The sequence below is a fragment of the Seriola aureovittata genome, chromosome 14 (genome assembly GCF_021018895.1).
Source record: "Seriola aureovittata isolate HTS-2021-v1 ecotype China chromosome 14, ASM2101889v1, whole genome shotgun sequence".
Lineage (NCBI taxonomy): Eukaryota > Metazoa > Chordata > Actinopteri > Carangiformes > Carangidae > Seriola > Seriola aureovittata.
Window position 1 is genome coordinate 10,843,441 of NC_079377.1, and position 19,049 is coordinate 10,862,489.

Here is a 19,049-nt window from a genome sequence, read left to right on the forward strand (position 1 = left end):
GAAGAGCTGACAGCGGGCGCTGCTCCAGCTGCACACTGATGAACATTTAACTGCGCGTTACTGCACATACCAGAGACGCAGCTGACGCCACATGCAAAGTTGCTACCTGTAAATGGGACATTGGAGAAAAGGATACAATATTCTTAAAGGATTTTACAATAAGTTTTAATTATTTAAACCTATTCGCATTGTGTGAATGACTTCTAGAATTTGAGGTTTGTTTGTTTGGCTCCTTTGATAGGCTGTATAAAGCTATGTAGATAGATGTCTGATATATTTTTCTCTATGATGTGCTTTTTTTCCCCTCCCCTTTGCCTGAGTTTGCAGACCTACTGTGAATAGGCTTAACCTGCCAATAAAGAGGGATTTAGTGCTGTCCTCTGCAGTATGTGCAGTGAGTTCTGGCTGTAATAAGTCCAATTTAACTTATTGGTGCTAGCAGAGGCCAATCAACTTATTGCTTGAAATAAGTAATAAATGGCAGGGTATGGGGAGGAAATGGGGTTTGTTCTTAAACCCAGTTCCCTGTGCAAACAAATTCCCTGTGAAGACATCATGAAAGCTGGGTTTCCTGGTAATAAACACAATGCTTCTATGGATTCTGGATGTTATCACTACAATGGAAAATATGTGTATTTCAGGCATAGCCTCCTTTTTTATGCTTCTTGGCCTGTAAGAGCAAACACAGCCTGAATTGCACCTTAGTCAGCGTCTCTTGATTTTCAGTTTCACTGCACTGGAAACAATGCTGTCCGAATACCATGCAACCATAGAGATCACAGAAAATGTAGAGCCCAGGAGTGCTGGGCAAATAAAGCCACAACAAGGTAACATTATCGGTTTCACAGCTAATGTAAATGTTATCACTTATAATACACAATCATGAAAATAGAACTACAAATCATGACAGTGACTGCGTGCTTGAAGAATGATTAAGATTAAATCCAAGGTGGGTGCAGGAGAACTCCCGTGGAATGCAGAGTTGACACTGAAGAGTGTTGACTCACTCCCCCAAATAAATGTCAAGCAACAGTCAAGCCTATAAGAGACCCCTCACTGTGACCTGGAGTTTTTCACTCCTGCTGAGGGAGCAGATATACAGGGTCTCATCTGGAACCCATTCTGAAGAAACATCCAGCAGCAGGTGCTTTTTCATTTCCAGATCAAGCAGTGAAATGGGTGGAGTCAAAAGGTAAATAACTCACTTAATAGTGACTGTATACATAATGTGATGTGTCATTTAACAGTATTGTGCAAATTATTACATTTACTCAATCATAGCGCATATTAAGATGTTCCATTTCTGATTGTATTCCAGAAATATCCTTCTGTACTCATTGTGCTGCTGCTATGTGATCCCAGAATATCTGTGCACCGGACTTCATTCACAGAGTAAGTCGTTTTCTGCAGCGAGATAACAATCATACAAGAAAACAAAGTAATATGAACATTTAATTTAATAAAAACCCCTTCATTATTGAAATTACAAAATTAGAAGTGCAGTTCATTGTTGCAAAGGTGAGTAATTGCATGCCAATTATCAGCAAATGTCAACCATAAACATACATACATAGGTTAATTATACTGGTTAATTTGTACTTTCTACAGTGCCTCTGTGTTTTGGCTTGTTCCTGACATACTGAATAACTATGCAGCTTTTCGTTTTAACTCATGCATATACAAGGAGGTCTGTGGAGCTTTGTTAGTACTTTCTCTTTTACAGCTGACAAAATCTGCTAATTGACATTCATCAATATAAGACAGATATGACTACACTGCTTCATTTCCATGAGTCATTTACATTATTTTGTCTTCCGTCTGCACACAAGGCTGCCCTTATCCATATAACATGACGTTTCCTTTGGTCTGTGCAACAGCACTTACATTGCTGGGTTAGGGAGTCCGTCCAGCTGTATACAAATGTGCACTCAATGGTAATACTTGAGCAAAATGCATTGATAAATACAATTCTGGCAATTATTTTAACAGTGTGAGATGTTGAATACAATGCAGGCCCCTGACATAGCAAATGGAGAAATTAAGAATTTATTCAAACTTGATAAAGACCTTTAACTTCCTGTCCAGATGTACAAGAACAGGCAAATCTAGAGCGTAAGTGTTAAAGAGGAAACCACAAACAGTGAGATAGTCTAATATTTATTCAAGGCAGTGGTGCAGCTTTCCAAACACTGGGCTTTTATTCACTCGCTGCAACACACACACATACACACATGTACACACACACACACACACACACACACACACACACACACATGCACACTCTCTTCGACTACTAACGGGCTGTTTTCTGTTTCCATGTTGCAGCTGTGCGATTTTCATCTCAAGTTGGTATTCATGTGGAGCAGCAGTCCATGTGCCCTCAGATAAGTGTCGGGGAGGATCGTTTCCCAGGTGGATACACAAAAACTTGGCATTGTTTGTCTTTTTACTTTTTATTTGTTTATTCATTTTGACATTTACCCTGCCCATGTCAAAAAAAGCTACACAATGCCAGTCTTAAGTTAACATATCAACTTAAAAATATAATACAAATGCTCGAATGTACGGATCTGTACTATATAGTGCATGAGGAGACACTTCTCTCTATAGAGATGTTTTAGGAATACTTTAACAGCAAGTATTGGTCCTTCACCATGGAAAATGATCAAATGAAGATCCTGAGGGACTATTGCCAGACCTCTGAGATGATTCTATATATAACCACTCCTCTGTCTCTGTGCCCTTAGGATTTTATATTATGTCTCAGTTCCACATTGCTGAGCTGGCAAGAAGGGGCACTGTGAAAAAGGTTATTGGATCATCTCCTCAGCATGTTGCTTATCAAATAGGCCCAGCATTCAACTTCAGAATCAACACAAGGTATGCCGCAGGGTTGTGTGAGTGAAGACTGACACCTAGTGGTTGAACTGGTATAACCCCGTTTACCCTGTCCATGGTCCTGAATATCAAAGATTGGTTATATTCTGTATGCACCATCACATTCCTTCTTTTTCTTGTAATGAAACAACACAAATATTAAATTTTATATGATGAAATATATGATTTGACCATCATGAACAGAATAAGTATTTCTTCTGGCAATAGCAGATGACACAGTCAATGTTCAGTACACATTATAAATCCTTAGTGGAATACTGATTTTTAATGGTAAATGTAATTTGGGGGTTTCATAATGGTCGATCCTCTATGTTTCAGATCAGCTTATCCCCTGGGACTACCGGAAGAATTTGTATTTGTGGCTGTGCTACGCATGAGTGCCAGCACCATAAATAAAAACTGGAATATCTGGCAAATGCAGGATATGAATGGCAACGAGCAGCTGGCCGTCAGACTCAACGGGGAGTCTAAGTCTCTGGAGTTTACCTTCACGGCGCTGGGCAGTGGCAGGCAGACTGTTGTTTTCAGCCCCCTGGCTTCTTTTTTCAATGATCAGTGGCACAGAGTCCTGCTGGACTTCCGCAGGCGCTCCGTTACCCTTTTGGTCGACTGTGTCATGATCGGGTCTCAAAGCATACCACCCCGGCAAAAAGTCAGTCTGGATGGGTTCACGTTGATAGGAAAACTCAAGGACAACCCAGTGATGGCGATCCCGGTGCGTCTGTTGTCTCACTGAGAATTTGCAACTAAAGCAATATCTAAGATGTGCAATGTTTTTCTTTTCTTTTCTTTTCTTTTCTTTTTCTTTTCTTTTTTTTTATCATCACAGTAGCTACTAAAGTTCACCCAAGCTGCAAAACGGCTTGACTATTTCCATTTTGTGAATTTTGTAATATTTTTAGCTTATTTCATTACATTTCCAATAGAAACTTTTTTGACTCAATTTGTGATCCAAAGTGATCCATATACGTTCAGTTCATTTCAGGTTGAAGCAACATGGAAAATGTAGAATGAGCTCTTAAAATATGATGAATTGTTAGAGCTTTTTGCAGTGTGAATATTTTGTGACTTACATATAATAGCCTAATTTATGTAGTAGTTATTATGAGGTGAAGACAAACAATCTGTGTCCTTTTGCATTAAAGTAGCCTATATACCCCTTATATACAACTTTAAAGGGTAATTTTCCATTAGTAGGAGTGAGTTGAAACTGAGAGGAAATTCTATGAATTGGATTCTAAGGGTGTAATTCTACACTGATTATTCACTTTCCTTCAGGAGTCCTTGGCATTCAAAACTTGGGAATGCCTGTGTTTTCTCACCATCCTGTCTGGTGTGTCTCCAGTAGCTACTATTTCCAGTACAGTACAAGCCAGCTGTCTCTCCATTCAGGCTTTAGCGACAAATATGTGGAATTTGTTGCAGGTTGTGGTGAAGAATAGGCAACGAGCTGTGCACAGGCTTAAACATCCTGCAGAGGGCTGCCACACCATGCAGCTCAGGTGCATGGTTTCCAAACATTCTGCATGTGCGTCTTTGTCGTGCACCGCTTCGATCACGTTATAACTCCCACAGCCCCTAGTAATGTTTGATAATGAGTCCCACACTGTAACGAATATATTTATGCTTTTCTCATATGCTGTAAAATGCACAATGGGGTTGATTTGTTAACGGAAGCTGCTCTCGGGACACAGTCTGTGTAGCTTTAACACTGGATGACACTGTTAGGCTGTGTCTGTTAGGTCTGCTGTGGTGATATTGTGCTAATGTATTATGTCCCTTTGTTTATTCATCAAGTTTGAACTCGAGTCAATGCTGATTCACTGCGATGTGACGCGCGCCAGGACTGAAGCTTGTTATGACCTCCCAGCCAGGACATCGGTAAGAGTGAAAACCTGATGAACTACGTGAGTCTGCAATTTGAGGTCTGAGGTCATCAGTTACAAAGATAAAATATTGGTATTTTAGTTAGAGGAGCCAAAGGTGCCTTTAATGGAGAGGGTAATAAAACCAAGCAGCATCCAAACTTTTGCTCCACTTGTCCCCATGAAGTCATCACCACCACTGATTTTGTTTTTATTAGAGTGTACATTTAAATTTGTCACACCAGCAATATAGTTAAAATAAAATTATTTGGTCTTATCAGAAGTTAAATAACCCGCTGATCCTGCCTATTGGTGGTGTCTGGGGTGTGGCCCCTCCCCGCGGTGTCCCCCTCTGCAAACCCTCCAATCGCTTCCTGTAAGCAGGCATTGTATGAATAAACATGAGCCCCTGATGGCTATGGGACCGCGGACGGTCTAGATAGCTGGAGGGGATTCAGTCGGGTTGTTTTGTCGGGGGTTCCTTCAGCCCAACAATTCCCAGTGAAAGGACTAAAACTTTTACCTTTCCTGCCCACGGGGAGATCATGGCTCGGGGCCCCAGCGTTAGAGGGCCACTTCTGGTGCTGCTCCTGCAGCTTGTCCTTATTTGCTCCGCTCAAGTAAGACTTATGTTTCTCTCTCTCTGCTTGTGCTCTCTCTATTTGTCTCTATAGACTGATGTGACAGAGGTGCAGGTGAGTGTTCCCCTGGTGCTCCTCCTAAGTAACAAAATCCATTTATAGTTGTGGCGAGATGCTCGAGTTGTTTTATTTATTACATTTATTGGACTGTCTGGGAAAAAGTAAGACAGGCCACTTTTTGTCTGGAGTTTTCCTTTTAAACCTTTATTTTAACAAAGTGCCATCTATTGCTGACATATTTCTGCAAGCAGAAATCATCTCTATAGACTGTGAGCTATTTCAGTGTATCCAAGAGACAGGCTTGTCTTCTAGCAACATACAATAAGATGGTGCACCTGCTCTCATTTCTTCATATCGTCTGTGTAGCAGAATGTCAATGTTAGGAATCACAAAAAAATTGGTAGGGTAGTCTTCAGAAATTTAAGCCGATATTTTATTATTGTATAATTATTATTTTACTCAGAGGAGTGACGGACCTTCTGGCCCTCCTGGACCTGCAGGTGTACCGGGAATTGATGGCATTGCTGTAAGTGCTCTCAATTCTGTAACATTGTCCATATAATGCAGCAGATACATTGTCCATAGTTCATTATCTTCTCTCCTGAAACTTTTGAATCTCTTCTGTTGCAGGGGGAGAGGGGAGCAGATGGCGAAGATGGTCCTCCTGTAATTATAACATTCAGTACAAAATTGAAATGCTGTATTGCTTTTCATTGTCATGCTTTCCCCTGAACTGTGTGTGTATGTGGAACCCTTTGTTTTTAGGGACCTGATGGAGATGCAGGCAAACCTGGCTCTTCAGGATTACCTGGAATTCCTGGGAATGATGTGAGTGCTCTTATGTTTTATATTTCATGTATTTGGTGTTTGCTTCCTTTCTGGCCACAATGAAACCTCAAGCCTGCCAGGGGGTGGAACTACAAAGTGTGATCCTCCCACCTTATAGGTTATGTTCACACTTATTAGTCTTGAGTGACCAATGAAATTTCAGATTTAGAGGGGGGGGGGGTCTTGGGGAAATGTGTGCAAAAATGTGAGGAATTTATTAAACAGGATGAACAAATCTAAATTTCCTTTGTGACAGGGTAAACCAGGACCTGAGTGCAATTAACTTTGGCTCCTTTCAGAGTTTAAAGGAGGGTTAGGAAAACATCCTAACATAATACTGGTGCTGATGATAGACTGACAAAGAGGAGCTGTAGGCGAATTTAGTTCACCATAAAGGTTTAGGTAGATAAAGTATTGGTTTTAATTCAAGTCTCATTCAGAACGTGGTGTTATAAACTATCATAGAATATATTTGTTTTATGCGTTATGATTCATTGGCTGTGTTACCTGGATGCACGTCCCCAGGATTCTGGAAACAATGGCAGCTTTGTTGGCTGGCCGCTGTTCGTATCTCCTATTGAGAATCCTCAAAACAGTGTGGAATGATTTCTTTCAATGGGCTTGTTTGAAATGAGCCAGAGGAATGCTGCCGTCTGCTTGGTTTGCACTCTGAGAGCTTTGCCCTCTGCCCTGGTGCTGACTCTCTCTTCATGTCTGTGAAGTTGATCACATTCTTGTGGACTCTTTAATTTCAATGAGAAACATGTAGCAGCAGTGCATTATATATTGCAACAATTTAGAGGGGGGTGGTTGTAGTCAAGTTAATCCCATTTATGGATACGTAGGACTCCTCCCACTGGAGTAAGACTGTGTTATGATGTAATGTTATGGAGATCTGAAGCTGAATTCAGAAATTTTGACAGAGGGGAAAAAAGTATTGGCCGCTGAGAGAGTAGGTTCATTTAACTTGCCAATGGTTTTTCAAATGTAAGGTGAAAAAATACAGTGATTGAAGTGCTCTAAGCTTTGTTATGATGTATTAGTTAAGCCTGATATCTCCTCTCTGCAGGGTTTGACTGGCCCTATTGGAGATCCAGGGCCTGACGGTCCACTTGGACAGAAAGTGAGTGACTAATGAGCCTTTTCTTTCCTGCTTTAGAGTCTGTCAGTGAAATGGTGCCAAGCTGCTGTCCAGTCTTTTGGCATGGCAGCGAGAGCCGCAGTGCATAAACCAATTCCTCATGACAAATGAGACTTAATCCTGCAAGTCTTCTGTGTAATCTCCGTGGGGAATGAAGCCCCAACATTGGTCCTCATTAGGCTAAACATTGCTGGGTCAAATGGGCCCAGCTCAGTCATGTGATGAGCTAGAGGAATGTTAACACGGACCGTCTGCAAACTCACACAACTAAGTTTCACCTGAACACAGTATTTCAGTGTTTGTCTCAAAGTCTGTCTGTGAATCTAATGTTTTTATCTTCATCGTGTATAGGGTGAACCTGGAAGAGTTGGACCTCGTGGGACAGCTGTGAGTAGCATTTCCCTTTACCATTACATCAACCATGAATGTCTGGAAAATCTTTCTTATCTTGTATACATCAAATTATATATTTATATATATATATATCACACTGAGTCATACTGTATATGTCTCTCCTTAGGGTGTTGGGCCAGATGGACCCCCCGTAAGTCATTTGTTTATACTATGCAATCAATCCCACACTTCATATAAATTGTGGTAGTGTTTATCAAAGTTGTGTTAATATTGAATACCTGAAATGTGACTTTGTACAGGGACCACCCGGGCCTGGAGGACTTCCGGGTGAAGTGGGAAAAGTTGGAACACTTGTGAGTAGAGATGAGCATTAGACTGTTAGCATCAAATACGGTCTGCTTGAGCACTGAGGTTGTGGTATGGTGCCGCTGGCCAATGACAGAGCAGATGTGTTTACCTTCATGCCATGATAACAAGTTAAAATGACTGCATGTAGGTGAGGCCACATTCACTGGGGACAACATTAGCATCTCTGCAACCCGTCTGCAGATGATTCAGAATACCTTCCATCTTTACAATATCATAGTTTGATTTGTATAAACACAACATATCTGTACAGCACTGCCTGTACTGCCCGCTGCAGTGTCAGCGAACTGACAACATTTGTGCACAAACACACATAAGAACACACCCATGCACCATACACTGCTTATATAATCAGTCAGACAGTCCTGTATTTTACCAACTTGATGTTTAAACATTTTCTTGTCAGGGTGGATTCAGCATTTTAAGGCCTTTTCACATATTATAAGAAAACTTAAAAATTGATTTCAGGTGAGAAAATCAACACTCAATATAAAATATTCAGCATTTTAACTGCCTCAAGCCTCATTTTTATTGGTATATTTCATATCTCAGACTTTATCTCTACATTCTAGGTAACACTTTTATTTGACTTATTTTTATTATAATATTGCCCTTTGGCTATAGTTGTCTGTATCTGCTTACACTGGATTTCATTCCAGTTATTATGAATATGCAGATATAGTAACAATCTGGGTTTGGCACATTTCACCATGTGTACTAATAAATGTCTGTGTCTCAGAACATTTAAATTCATCACCTATAACTAGAAATGAAGAAATATGGTCTGCTCTGCTAGAGTAAATTGCCCTGAATGAATATTTGCAAATTGAACAGGTGAACCAATATTTGATATGTTAAGCATTAAAATTCTGATGGTGTAAAACGCTACATGAACAGATTTTATGTGGCCCAGAGATAGTAATGGATGTTTTACAGGGAAAATATCATTGTAAGATAGTAGTAAATGAATGGCCTGATGAACTGAATTACTGGTAGTTGAACACAGTGCATTCAGTTTCCTTGTGTTCTGACATTTTATGTCTCTTCCCACAGGGGGCCATTGGTGTGAGAGGACCACAGGGACCTCGTGGACCAGCAGGGGCCAGAGTAAGTGACACAGCTTCGTTTGACATCTCACAGGATTTGCCAATGATTCAATTTGACTTTAATATTTCACAAGGGAAGGAACATGGTTCGAGCATGAAATTAATTTGGCCTTGTTGGTGATGCCACCAGTGCACACTGCCAGCTTTCCTCTAGTGGTTTAGAAGCTCCTTAGAGCCTTCTTGATGTTGATAGCTTGCATTATGAAAGTGCTAACTTGTATTTCCTCTCAATTTCAGGGTGCAGCAGGGATGCTTGGCAGCACCGAACTGGTAAAGTTTTGTTTTCTGGAGATGTTCTTGCATAAAATGTGAGTCAGGAGTACTTTCTAACTTTTATGTTGTTGTTGTTTAGTGTCCAAACGCTTGTCCACCTGGGACCTCTGGACATCCTGGCCTCCCTGGCATGAAGGTGAGTAGCAGAGTTGTGTCACACTAAAATCAGGGTAGTGTCCCTGAATATACTGCAATGTGTTTAATTGCTGCTCCTTTTATTCTCTATATGTTTCCAGGGCCACAAAGGTGTAAAAGGTGAAGCAGGAGAACCTGGGAAACAAGGACACAAGGTAAAATATGTTCTGTTGAGGGAAAAATCCTTATTTGTCAACAATTTCTAGTCATATGAAATGTTACGTTCTATACATCAACAAAGTGAATTTATACTGACATAAAGCTGCACAAATAGTTGCTTAAAAACACCTTAACTGTCACACACGCCACAACGTTCCACATCAGGTAAAAATTATCAGCCACTTAAATGTACAGAAGTGATTCCCAGCACCTTTGAGACAAGTATTATTTGTGCTGCTCTATTTCAAGAGGGAGTGATACATGCCTGTGTGTAATGCCTCTGACTCCTTGTAATGCACGGAGGATGATTTATTTGAAATGATGTTCAAGCACAACTACCCTCTCCCCGTAATGTGTCCATGCACTATATAAATGGAAATGAGTCTGGGCCTATCTCCCTTTATCACCCTGTGCCAGGATATGATTTACTGTCAGTCTGCACTCGGTCCCAGAGAATGATTTTCTCCTTCGCTGAAAGTTTCATTTGAGCCTTTTTTTGTCTTTTTTCCATTCACAAATTCACAAATATAAAGAGGTTTACAGTTAACAATGGAGTAACCAGATGTTATGCTGGGGTTGAAAGTCTATTATTTTAGGATATTGAAAAAGAAAAATTGAAATATAAAATAAGTATGTATTTGAAAGATTACATATTGGCACATTATGTGGCTCAGTCATATAGAAAAACATGCAGTACCTCACTTTGTATTTGAAATGAACAGAAACAATGATGTGTTCTAGTAATTACATATGACGTCAAACAATGTTGCCATTAATAAATGAACAAATGAAGGTAGAATTTTTTTTTTTTTTATCAAACCATCAGAGATTGAAGACATTTCTTTGAATCATTCAACAGTCTGTCTGACTCAGACTTTCGTCTTTGTCTTTTTAGAGACTAAAAACATTGTCTCCATGAGAAGAAGATGAATTCTGAAATTTTTTGTATCAGGCAGTCAAGCAGAATCAAGTTTTCATTTCTCTCTTGTTCTATGATGTAAACAACTGCTGACCCGTTTGACCTGTTTGTTGTGTGACATTTGATTATCAGGTATGTATTGTTTACATGTCCTAATAGTCAGTTATCATACACATAATTAAAAGAAGAAATTGGCTTATTAACATTAGAAAATGTGCACCGCCTCAGACCCCGGCTGTTATTTATCTTAATGGATGTGCCTCCTCAGGTCTACCACACAGTCAGCATATAAATTATTTGTAATTTGCAAAGAAGGAGAACAGTAATTTGGAGTTAAATCGTCTGCTTTTGCCCCCCTTCCCCCCCTGCAATCCATTAAGAAGTGGGTATTAAACACATCTCAGACTGGCTGCCTCATTCTCTATTCAACACACAGTTGATAGGAGCAGCCTGTTAGTTAGTTAGTTTTTGGAAAGAAAAAAGAGAGGCATCGATGGGATGCCAGTTGCATCATGTGTTAGGATGTAGCTTCACTCTTATAATATAGTTAAAATTGCTGTGCAGTGTTTAATCTGTTTGACTTTATGCTGTTTTTCTTCACTCAGGGTGAGGAGGGAGACCAGGGAAGTCCGGGAGAGGTTGGATCCCAAGGGCCAATGGTTAGATACTGTATTTATTAGATGATATTTTAGACCCTTTAATTTTGCGCTTTGTTCTTTACCGTGTTGGGTTCTTATTTTTCTGCTCACTGAGGCACCTGTTGGGTCTGTTGTTATTTCAGGGCCCTCAGGGACTTCGTGGAGCAATGGGAATGATGGGCCCCAAGGGAGAGATGGTAAGTGTGTTTATGATTTTTAAGCCCATGGTACCCTTCATATACTTCAGATTCCTCCTTAATCATGACTACTGTCGTCTATTACTGTAAAATCCTTTAAACAGATTATAATACCGATACTGACATTATTCCCTCGCAGGGAGCTCGAGGTCCTGATGGAGGTCCCGGTCCCCAGGGTGTCGCAGGAGCAGCTGTAAGTTTGTCCCACAGTATGAATGCTTTTATTTTTAAAGCAAATGTGGTCCGTATGAGTCATGTACGATTCACTGCATCGTTTCAGGGAGATCAAGGCCAGAGAGGTGTGATGGGCGAGCTGGGGCCTAGAGGTGAAACGGTTAGTAGACACACCTCCTCATCATAGACATAAACAGTTTCAAATGTCAAAAATAAGTGTTTTCTACAGCTATTATAAATGGACTAACCATATTGTTGCTCTGTTGTTCAGGGTATTCTAGGGGCAAGAGGAATCACAGGCCTGCCAGGTCCCAAGGGAGAGGCTGTGAGTGTCTGATCGATGAGGACAAATAAAAATATTTTGCAGTTATATTTTGTGCAAACACCTCATTTTATTTTTGTCCTTTTTATCACCAGGGTTTACCGGGCGTGGATGGTCGTGAGGGTATTCCCGGGATGCCAGGAGCAAAGGTAGGGCATTAATCGTAGCGATTCTTTTATAAAACTAAGAATTTTTTTTATTGTAAATTGTCTTACTTATAAAAAAACAAAAAAAAAAACAAGGCTTGGCTATTTTGCTGTTAGGAGCAACATCAGCTTCAGTTTTTCACTGTCTGTTTCCCTGCAGGGAGGCATTGGGAAGCCAGGCGTTCCTGGAGAGATTGGACTTCAGGGGCTTCCTGTGAGTATGACCTTTAACCCCAAACTGTCAAGACTGACTCCGATTGGATGTACCTGAGTAATCTCCCCAGGAGTTGTTTAAAGCTCGAGAGCCCATGCATACAGCAGCACAATACGCATCTCCACATCTGTACTGCAACAACAAGCAGCAGTCAGAGGAATGATTTTCTCGTGCTTTATATTACACATTGAAGCCTGTTTTCTGTATGTGGACCTTTCAAGCAAATACGATTTGAATCCCACCCCACGGTTATGTTTTTCCAGCCCTCTAATCCGTGATTAGTCAAATGAAAAGTACCCTGATTGTGACAGCAATAAGAATTAATCAATAAGAATTTCGGGGGCAAAAGTCATCACCTGATTTAAATATCAACACTTTTTTCTTAAGCTTATTTCGGTGCAGATTTTTATTTTTCCTACTTCTTCATGGTCCACTGTTTCTTACAGGGAGGTGAATTCTTTTTCAAGAATAACTTTTGCAGTTGGAAATATTTATCCTTTGTTGTAAGAACGTATTCTCCTTGTTCCTGTTGTATCTCTTCAATACCTGTTGTGTGTTTTTAGGGTTTACCTGGTTCACCTGGACAAAAAGGCTTGAGTGGCCCTAAGGTTGTTTGTTTGATCATTTATTAAACATTTGATGTTGTTTCTTGAATTCAATATTTTTTTTTTCTCAAATTGTCAATATCTGACACTTTGGTTTTGTCTGTGCAGGGAGATGCTGGTCAGCCAGGCCTCCCTGGGACAATGGGACCTGCTGGTAAAACGGTAAGTATGAGCAGCATACAAGATGTTGAAAGGCTGCTCTGATCTTTGTCACCACTGTTGTGCCACTGCGTTATTTCACTGACAGGGTGAGCGCGGAGAACAGGGAGAGTTGGGACCTGTTGGACCCATCGGTGAGCCTGTGAGTATTCTTCTCAGATTAATTTATCTCTTGTCTTTAATTTGCTCATATTTCAAATTGTAATTCAACCCTTTTCTTTCTTATCATTTTCTCTTCCCTATAGGGAAGTATAGGAGAGCTAGGCCCTGCAGGTCCGGCTGGCAAGCTAGGTGCCAGGGTAAGTTATAAACACGAGCATTATTTATTTAAATTTAGATTTTAAGTGATTGATTTCTGTTTTAAAATTTTTTTTTTTTTTTATACCTTTATTTTGAAAATAAAGGCCTTATAAAAACCTTAGCAGCCAGTGTACATCCAACAATCATCAGCTGTAATATATAGAAAAACCACTAGAGAACACACACACAAGCAGAAGCGCCAAATACTTAGCTCCTGTATTTTTTGATACTTTGAATGAAAGAAGCTGAAAAGGGCTGAAGCCTCGGAGTGTGTAGTCCTGGCTGTTGTTTCCCTGGAATGTCTCAGAGAATAGACTGAGCCAGGATCTCACATGGGGTCTATTTTCACAGTAAGGGGAGACCAGAAAGCAGCAGGCTGAATGAGCCTTCTGTTCTCCTGGCATTCCTGAGACAGTCGGCCAGTGATCAAAGAGGGAATGGCACACACAAACACAGCAATGCTAAGCTTTCATGAGCACAATGTGTGGATGTGCCCTGGTACACAACAAATTCTTACTTTTAAACTGGAGTTATTTACTACAACTGTTGATTTCTTTCCTTTCAGCAATACTAGCAGGTGTAATTCCTTATGAAACAGACATTTTTTTCTGTCTTGTAAAAGGCTGCTGTGGTTCTCAACATATTTTTATTACTCCTGCTTAGATGTTTCTACTCATCAGATGTGCATTGTTGTTTGTTACAGGGACCCAAAGGTGACCCCGGCCTTCCTGGTCTCCCTGGTCCTCCTGGTCTTCCTGGGGTGAAAGGAGAGCGGGTAAGAAAACAACACAGACACCTTTTCAGGTTCAGGACTATTGTCTTGAATAGTAAGAGAGAGATTAATGTTCAACAACAAACAGCTGATTAGCTCCCTCTAGTGTGGACACTTCGTTAAGTTAATTACCACATTGTCTTTGTTTTTTATTACAGGGAGAACGTGGAGAGGCAGGACCCAAAGGAGAGCAGGTATGGAATCCTGATACCAAGTAATTCTGGCTTTATAGTGATGCTGCATTGAAATAACAAGCATGTTGCTTTACGTAAATAATTTCCACGCTGTGTTTTTACAGGGAGAACAAGGTGATGAGGGAAACCCTGGCGACAAAGGGGATGTTGTAAGTTGTTAAACCAGCGCTGTTCATTTAATTTATTTTAACTACTCAACAATTCAATTCACAATAGAATATCACCAGAGTACAAATGTCCCTGTTTCCATCCTCTGTGTTTTATCGATGTTGTCATAGGGTGAAACAGGAGAGGCTGGACCTAAAGGAGAGGTGAGTTTAAAGAGATTATTTTAACTTGGTGCCTGTGTTTATCCCCCTGATGTCAAAACATTGAGGAAGTGCTGCAGTATTGTGATACTCTATCTGGCCTTGCGCCTTATTTATTCCCGTCAAGGTCGGTAACCCCGGCGAGCCTGGCAGAAGAGGTCCTGAGGGAAGTCGAGGCCAGCCCGGCATCGAGGGGCCGCCTGGCACACCCGGACCCCGGGGCATGCAGGGGAACAGGGGTTCACCTGGAGTCAGAGGGTCCCAGGGACCTGCGGTAGGTCTGACAGAAAACACTTAAAGCTGAGAGTCTAGAGAAAGTGTCTGACGAAGACTACAATACCTGTGCAGCAGTATGACAGAGTGAGAAGGACACAAGCCAAGCAACCAAGCGTCTGTAACCAAAACTCTCAGGCCTCAACGTTTTGATTTAGCATGAAGACTTACAGAGGGTGGCCAAAAAACAGTGTAGTGGTGATTTTTTATCACAAGTGAAATTGAATCTCAGTCTTCAGTTGGGATTTCTAATATGGTGTTAGTGTCTTGTCTACCTTCTGTATAGCAGGTGCCAGACAGTCTGGTTGGGGTGGAAGGAGTCATGTCATTGGCTTTGTTCATGTTTGAAGTCATAAAAATGAGAAGAAGAAACCTCACACTTTTGCACAACTTCTTGTATTTTTAGATTCAAATCTTGACTTGTAATGCAGTGAATTGAGTATATTAGTGTAACAGCAAAACCTCCGGGTGTGCTGTACAGGTATCATTTGTTTCACACATGTTTTACTTTCAAACAGATTCACAGATCGTCACTAGATATGTCTGTGTGTTTATCTTCCTAAAACCTCTTAAGAATTACGGTCAAGAGGATACAGGGGGACTCATTTTTGGAAGTTTTTCCTTCTTAAATTCTACAGAACATATTTAAAAAAAGAAAAACTTAGGTAGAGGCCATTATTAAGTCCCTCTGGGCTGAACGCTTCTCCCTATACACTTTCATCTTTGTCCTTCTTATATTTTTAACTTGTGCAAATAAACTAGAAAACTCGAAACCCCAATATTTTTCAGCAGCAGGGAATTAAACAAAACACATGAGCATAAACATGAGAAAAAATGTTGTCTTGATGGCAATTTAAAATCTTTGCACCCACCGAAGGCTTCAGTGTAGGAATTGAATCCCCCAGCAAGCTCACAGGCACGCTGGCATCCCTGTAGTGGATGAACAGCTCTTCATCAAGAATCGATAAAATCCCAGCTCAGATTTAATACCTGTGTTGTTGTAATACGAACAAATGCAGCAGAGGAAGCAGGAGGAGTGCTGTGTTCACTTGATAACAGTACTACAGAGCCTTGACGTAAATGTTTCAGACACTGTAATGAAATCTATTCAGTCATCTTTTTCTTTTCAGGGTAAAGAGCCGAGTGATCAGCACATCAAACAAGTTTGCATGCGAGTCATGCAAGGTAAGAAAGATGGGCCTTTGACCCCATTTATCATCCCTTTGTGCCTCATTTCTTGACTTTAATCTGTACCAGAAAGTCTCATTACACAACCACAAGTAGATCCGCCCCTCTGCTGTTTCATTGATCTGGGCGGTTTCTGAATACTCTGAAGTTCAGAAAGGGAAGATCTCATAACCAAAACATGAAATAAGCTTCAGCCTTTGTTTACTTGATGGATGAAAAATTCCCCTCTCCGAGCTGTAGAAATGTTTCACTGAAGTCACGACCTCTGTTCTCTCATTCTTCTGCTCCTACATCTTCACAACTCATCTCCTGCACTCATGCCTTTTTTATACCCCGATGTGCTAAAAAATTAATTTCACCTCCAGCAGACCTGCACTCCCCTGCTCCAAGCAAAGAGTCTGCCTGGAAAGGAAATCTTGAAAAAGAGCAGTTGAACAGCCACTGCATGAATTTTCATCAGCAAGCCAGGAAACTGGAATCTTAAGTGCAAAGTACCATACAGCAAGGAGCCACAGGAGATTAATATTAGATCCTTTGCACCATGAACATACATTTTCTGTCGCTGATTGCTTGAAATAAAGAGTATTATCTTCTTTCTGCTCAATTTACTGAGGTTCTTTGGAAAAAGGTTGAAAAACAGGCAAAGCTCAAGGGATATCGTGACCAGAGTTTCACCTCACTCTGCTTCACTCTGAACTCATGTACAAGAGCTGCTGGACCATCTCCTCCAAGAAAGTTGCTTCAGGCTTTCAGAAATGAGCTTTCATATGCTGCGGCATGATTTATTACAAAGTGTTGTGTTTTTAAAAAAAATCCCTTGGTAACAGTCAGCTACAACTGTTTGGCAACATTCAATGTGTTTCATCATTTTCCTCCTGCTGTGCTCCAACAGAACAGCTGGCCCAGTTAGCAGCTAGTTTAAGGAGGCCAGAGTCTGGTGTAGCTGGTTTACCTGGAAAACCTGGACCTCCGGGGCCACCAGGGCCTCCAGGAGACAATGGCTTCCCTGGGCAGGGTGGAGCAAGAGGCCTTCCGGGACTCAAAGGGCCACCAGGACCTTTAGGAGTGAAAGGACCTAAAGGTGATACATTTATTGGCAGGTGTTGCTGCTTGATGAAATGATGGCATGTTTGTTAGTGTTTGATGTACACTAAAATCTGCATTACATAACACGTATTACAGGTGAAATGGGAGACAGAGGCTCCAGAGGGCCCACTGCACGAGGACCTAAAGGTCAGCCAGGACCTCCTGGACTTCCCGGTGAGTACATTTTGCATTTTAAATCTGATCCTCTATCTTAAAGGGTAGGTAGTAATTTCTTATCATAAAAACAGAATGATGATCCCAGGGCTACATTGAAACTGTTTTTTGTTGCTGTGATGAGTTCTGGTCTGAATGTGTCCTCAGTGAAAGAGATTAGGGACAAAATCCACACCCTCCTTGTTTGATATAAAACATGTTCCATGTTCAGCTGAAGCTGATTTGAGGCAAACTCTTTGAGTTTGATACTGATATTTAGTTAAGAAGGAGTGTGGACAGGAAGAATGATCACAGCAACCAGAACCTCTTTCATTGCATATAAGAGCTTGTGGCTGTTGTGTTAAGATAGACTTGGAAAAATATGAAACAATCCGATATCGAGCAACTGGCATCCTAAAATGAATTTTGTGATAACAGGTGAGCCAGGCAAACCTGGCTACGGTCAGGACGGTCGGGACGGGCAGCGGGGACCTCCTGGCGTACCTGGACAGCCCGGTGTACCTGGGCCCCCTGGTTCAGCTGGTCCTAATGGTTACTGTGACCCATCAGCCTGCAACCTCCAACCAGGGGCCGCCCACCAGTCTCTGGATGTGAAGGGACCTGCAGGGAACTAAGAGCCACTCTGGCAGAGACAGAAAGACTGGTGGATTATCTTCCCTGAGCACACATTTTTCACACCTTCTTCCCCTGGGCTGTGGTTGGTGTGGTGCCTTTGATCCATTAACCTCTAGTCTTGTGTGCATCTTTTGTGCCAGTCACATCTTCATCAGAAGGAGCCAGCAGTAAAAAAATAAATAAATAAAAAAACACACACACAAAACATTTTTTTGTGCTGTTAAAATCTAGCTCCTTCTGGTGTGTTTTTCTACCTGAGAGATGTTTTGATATATTGAGCACAGTGTGATCACATTTCTGACACGAAATGAAATGACCATAAATGTTTGTTTATTCCACTCTCCTTGTACCTCTGTCTGCTTTTTCCTCTCCTGTTCTCCATTCACACTGTTTTCTCACATAAAAGCTCCTCCACTTTTTCACAGAGCATTTCAGACAGTCGCCCAAAGCAGATCAGGATCAGGTTTTTGTTTGGTTTAAGGGCCTTTTTTCAGTTATTTTGTTCTGGATGTGCTTATGTACCAGCAATCCGCCTGCTGAGTGCCTGCATGTCTGACCATCTTCTCAGCCCAGCAGTTCAAAATAAAAAGGAGAGAGGATGAAAATGTCATCAAGTCACACTGACTTCAGTTTATGTTGTAAATCTGTAAAAAAAATGTTTGAATTGTGGTTAATTATATTTCCTACAAAACAACCTGATGTGAGATTTTGCCTCATTGTACAGAATGACAACAGAGTGCAGCTGTGCATACATGGAAATATATTCTAGGACTGAGGGAAACCCACAGTCATGTAAGAAATAAAGAAAACAACACACACAGTGTTTAATTTATTCTTTATACTGGTCTGTCAGTCTGTGATGGTATACTTTGTGACAAATGTCAGGAAATGCAAAATCAGTGTTCTCAGTTGTTTTCAAGAACTGTTCACAAAGCAAAAATATTGATGCCGACAAACAGCAACAATATCACAATCTCACGAGTTCATTTAGTAGGTGTT

At 41.0% G+C, this 19,049-nt stretch overlaps 1 protein-coding gene across 2 annotated transcripts; it reads left to right on the top strand.

Moving 5' to 3' along the window:
* Positions 1 to 124: 124 nt before the first annotated feature.
* col9a1b (collagen, type IX, alpha 1b) lies at positions 125 to 18,889 on the top strand. Of its 2 annotated transcripts, XM_056394700.1 has the most exons (38): positions 125 to 1,192; positions 1,319 to 1,392; positions 2,326 to 2,412; positions 2,748 to 2,880; positions 3,217 to 3,613; positions 4,696 to 4,779; positions 5,438 to 5,458; positions 5,868 to 5,930; positions 6,035 to 6,070; positions 6,170 to 6,232; positions 7,302 to 7,355; positions 7,725 to 7,760; positions 7,894 to 7,917; positions 8,027 to 8,080; positions 9,147 to 9,200; positions 9,437 to 9,469; positions 9,552 to 9,608; positions 9,709 to 9,762; positions 11,291 to 11,344; positions 11,467 to 11,520; positions 11,660 to 11,713; positions 11,801 to 11,854; positions 11,966 to 12,019; positions 12,112 to 12,165; positions 12,323 to 12,376; positions 12,940 to 12,984; positions 13,090 to 13,143; positions 13,229 to 13,282; positions 13,386 to 13,439; positions 14,144 to 14,215; positions 14,371 to 14,406; positions 14,511 to 14,555; positions 14,685 to 14,717; positions 14,842 to 14,988; positions 16,118 to 16,172; positions 17,068 to 17,256; positions 17,358 to 17,435; positions 17,853 to 18,889. In XM_056394700.1, the coding sequence occupies exons 1-38, from the start codon at positions 1,020 to 1,022 to the stop codon at positions 18,047 to 18,049; spliced, it is 2,934 nt and encodes a 977-aa protein (XP_056250675.1). In that variant the 5' UTR covers positions 125 to 1,019; the 3' UTR covers positions 18,050 to 18,889. The 2 variants fall into 2 exon arrangements, with proteins under 2 accessions (XP_056250675.1, XP_056250676.1); XM_056394701.1 differs by lacking the exons at positions 125 to 1,192; positions 1,319 to 1,392; positions 2,326 to 2,412; ... (2 more) ...; positions 4,696 to 4,779; positions 5,438 to 5,458 and adding an exon at positions 5,175 to 5,383.
* Positions 18,890 to 19,049: the final 160 nt, after the last annotated feature.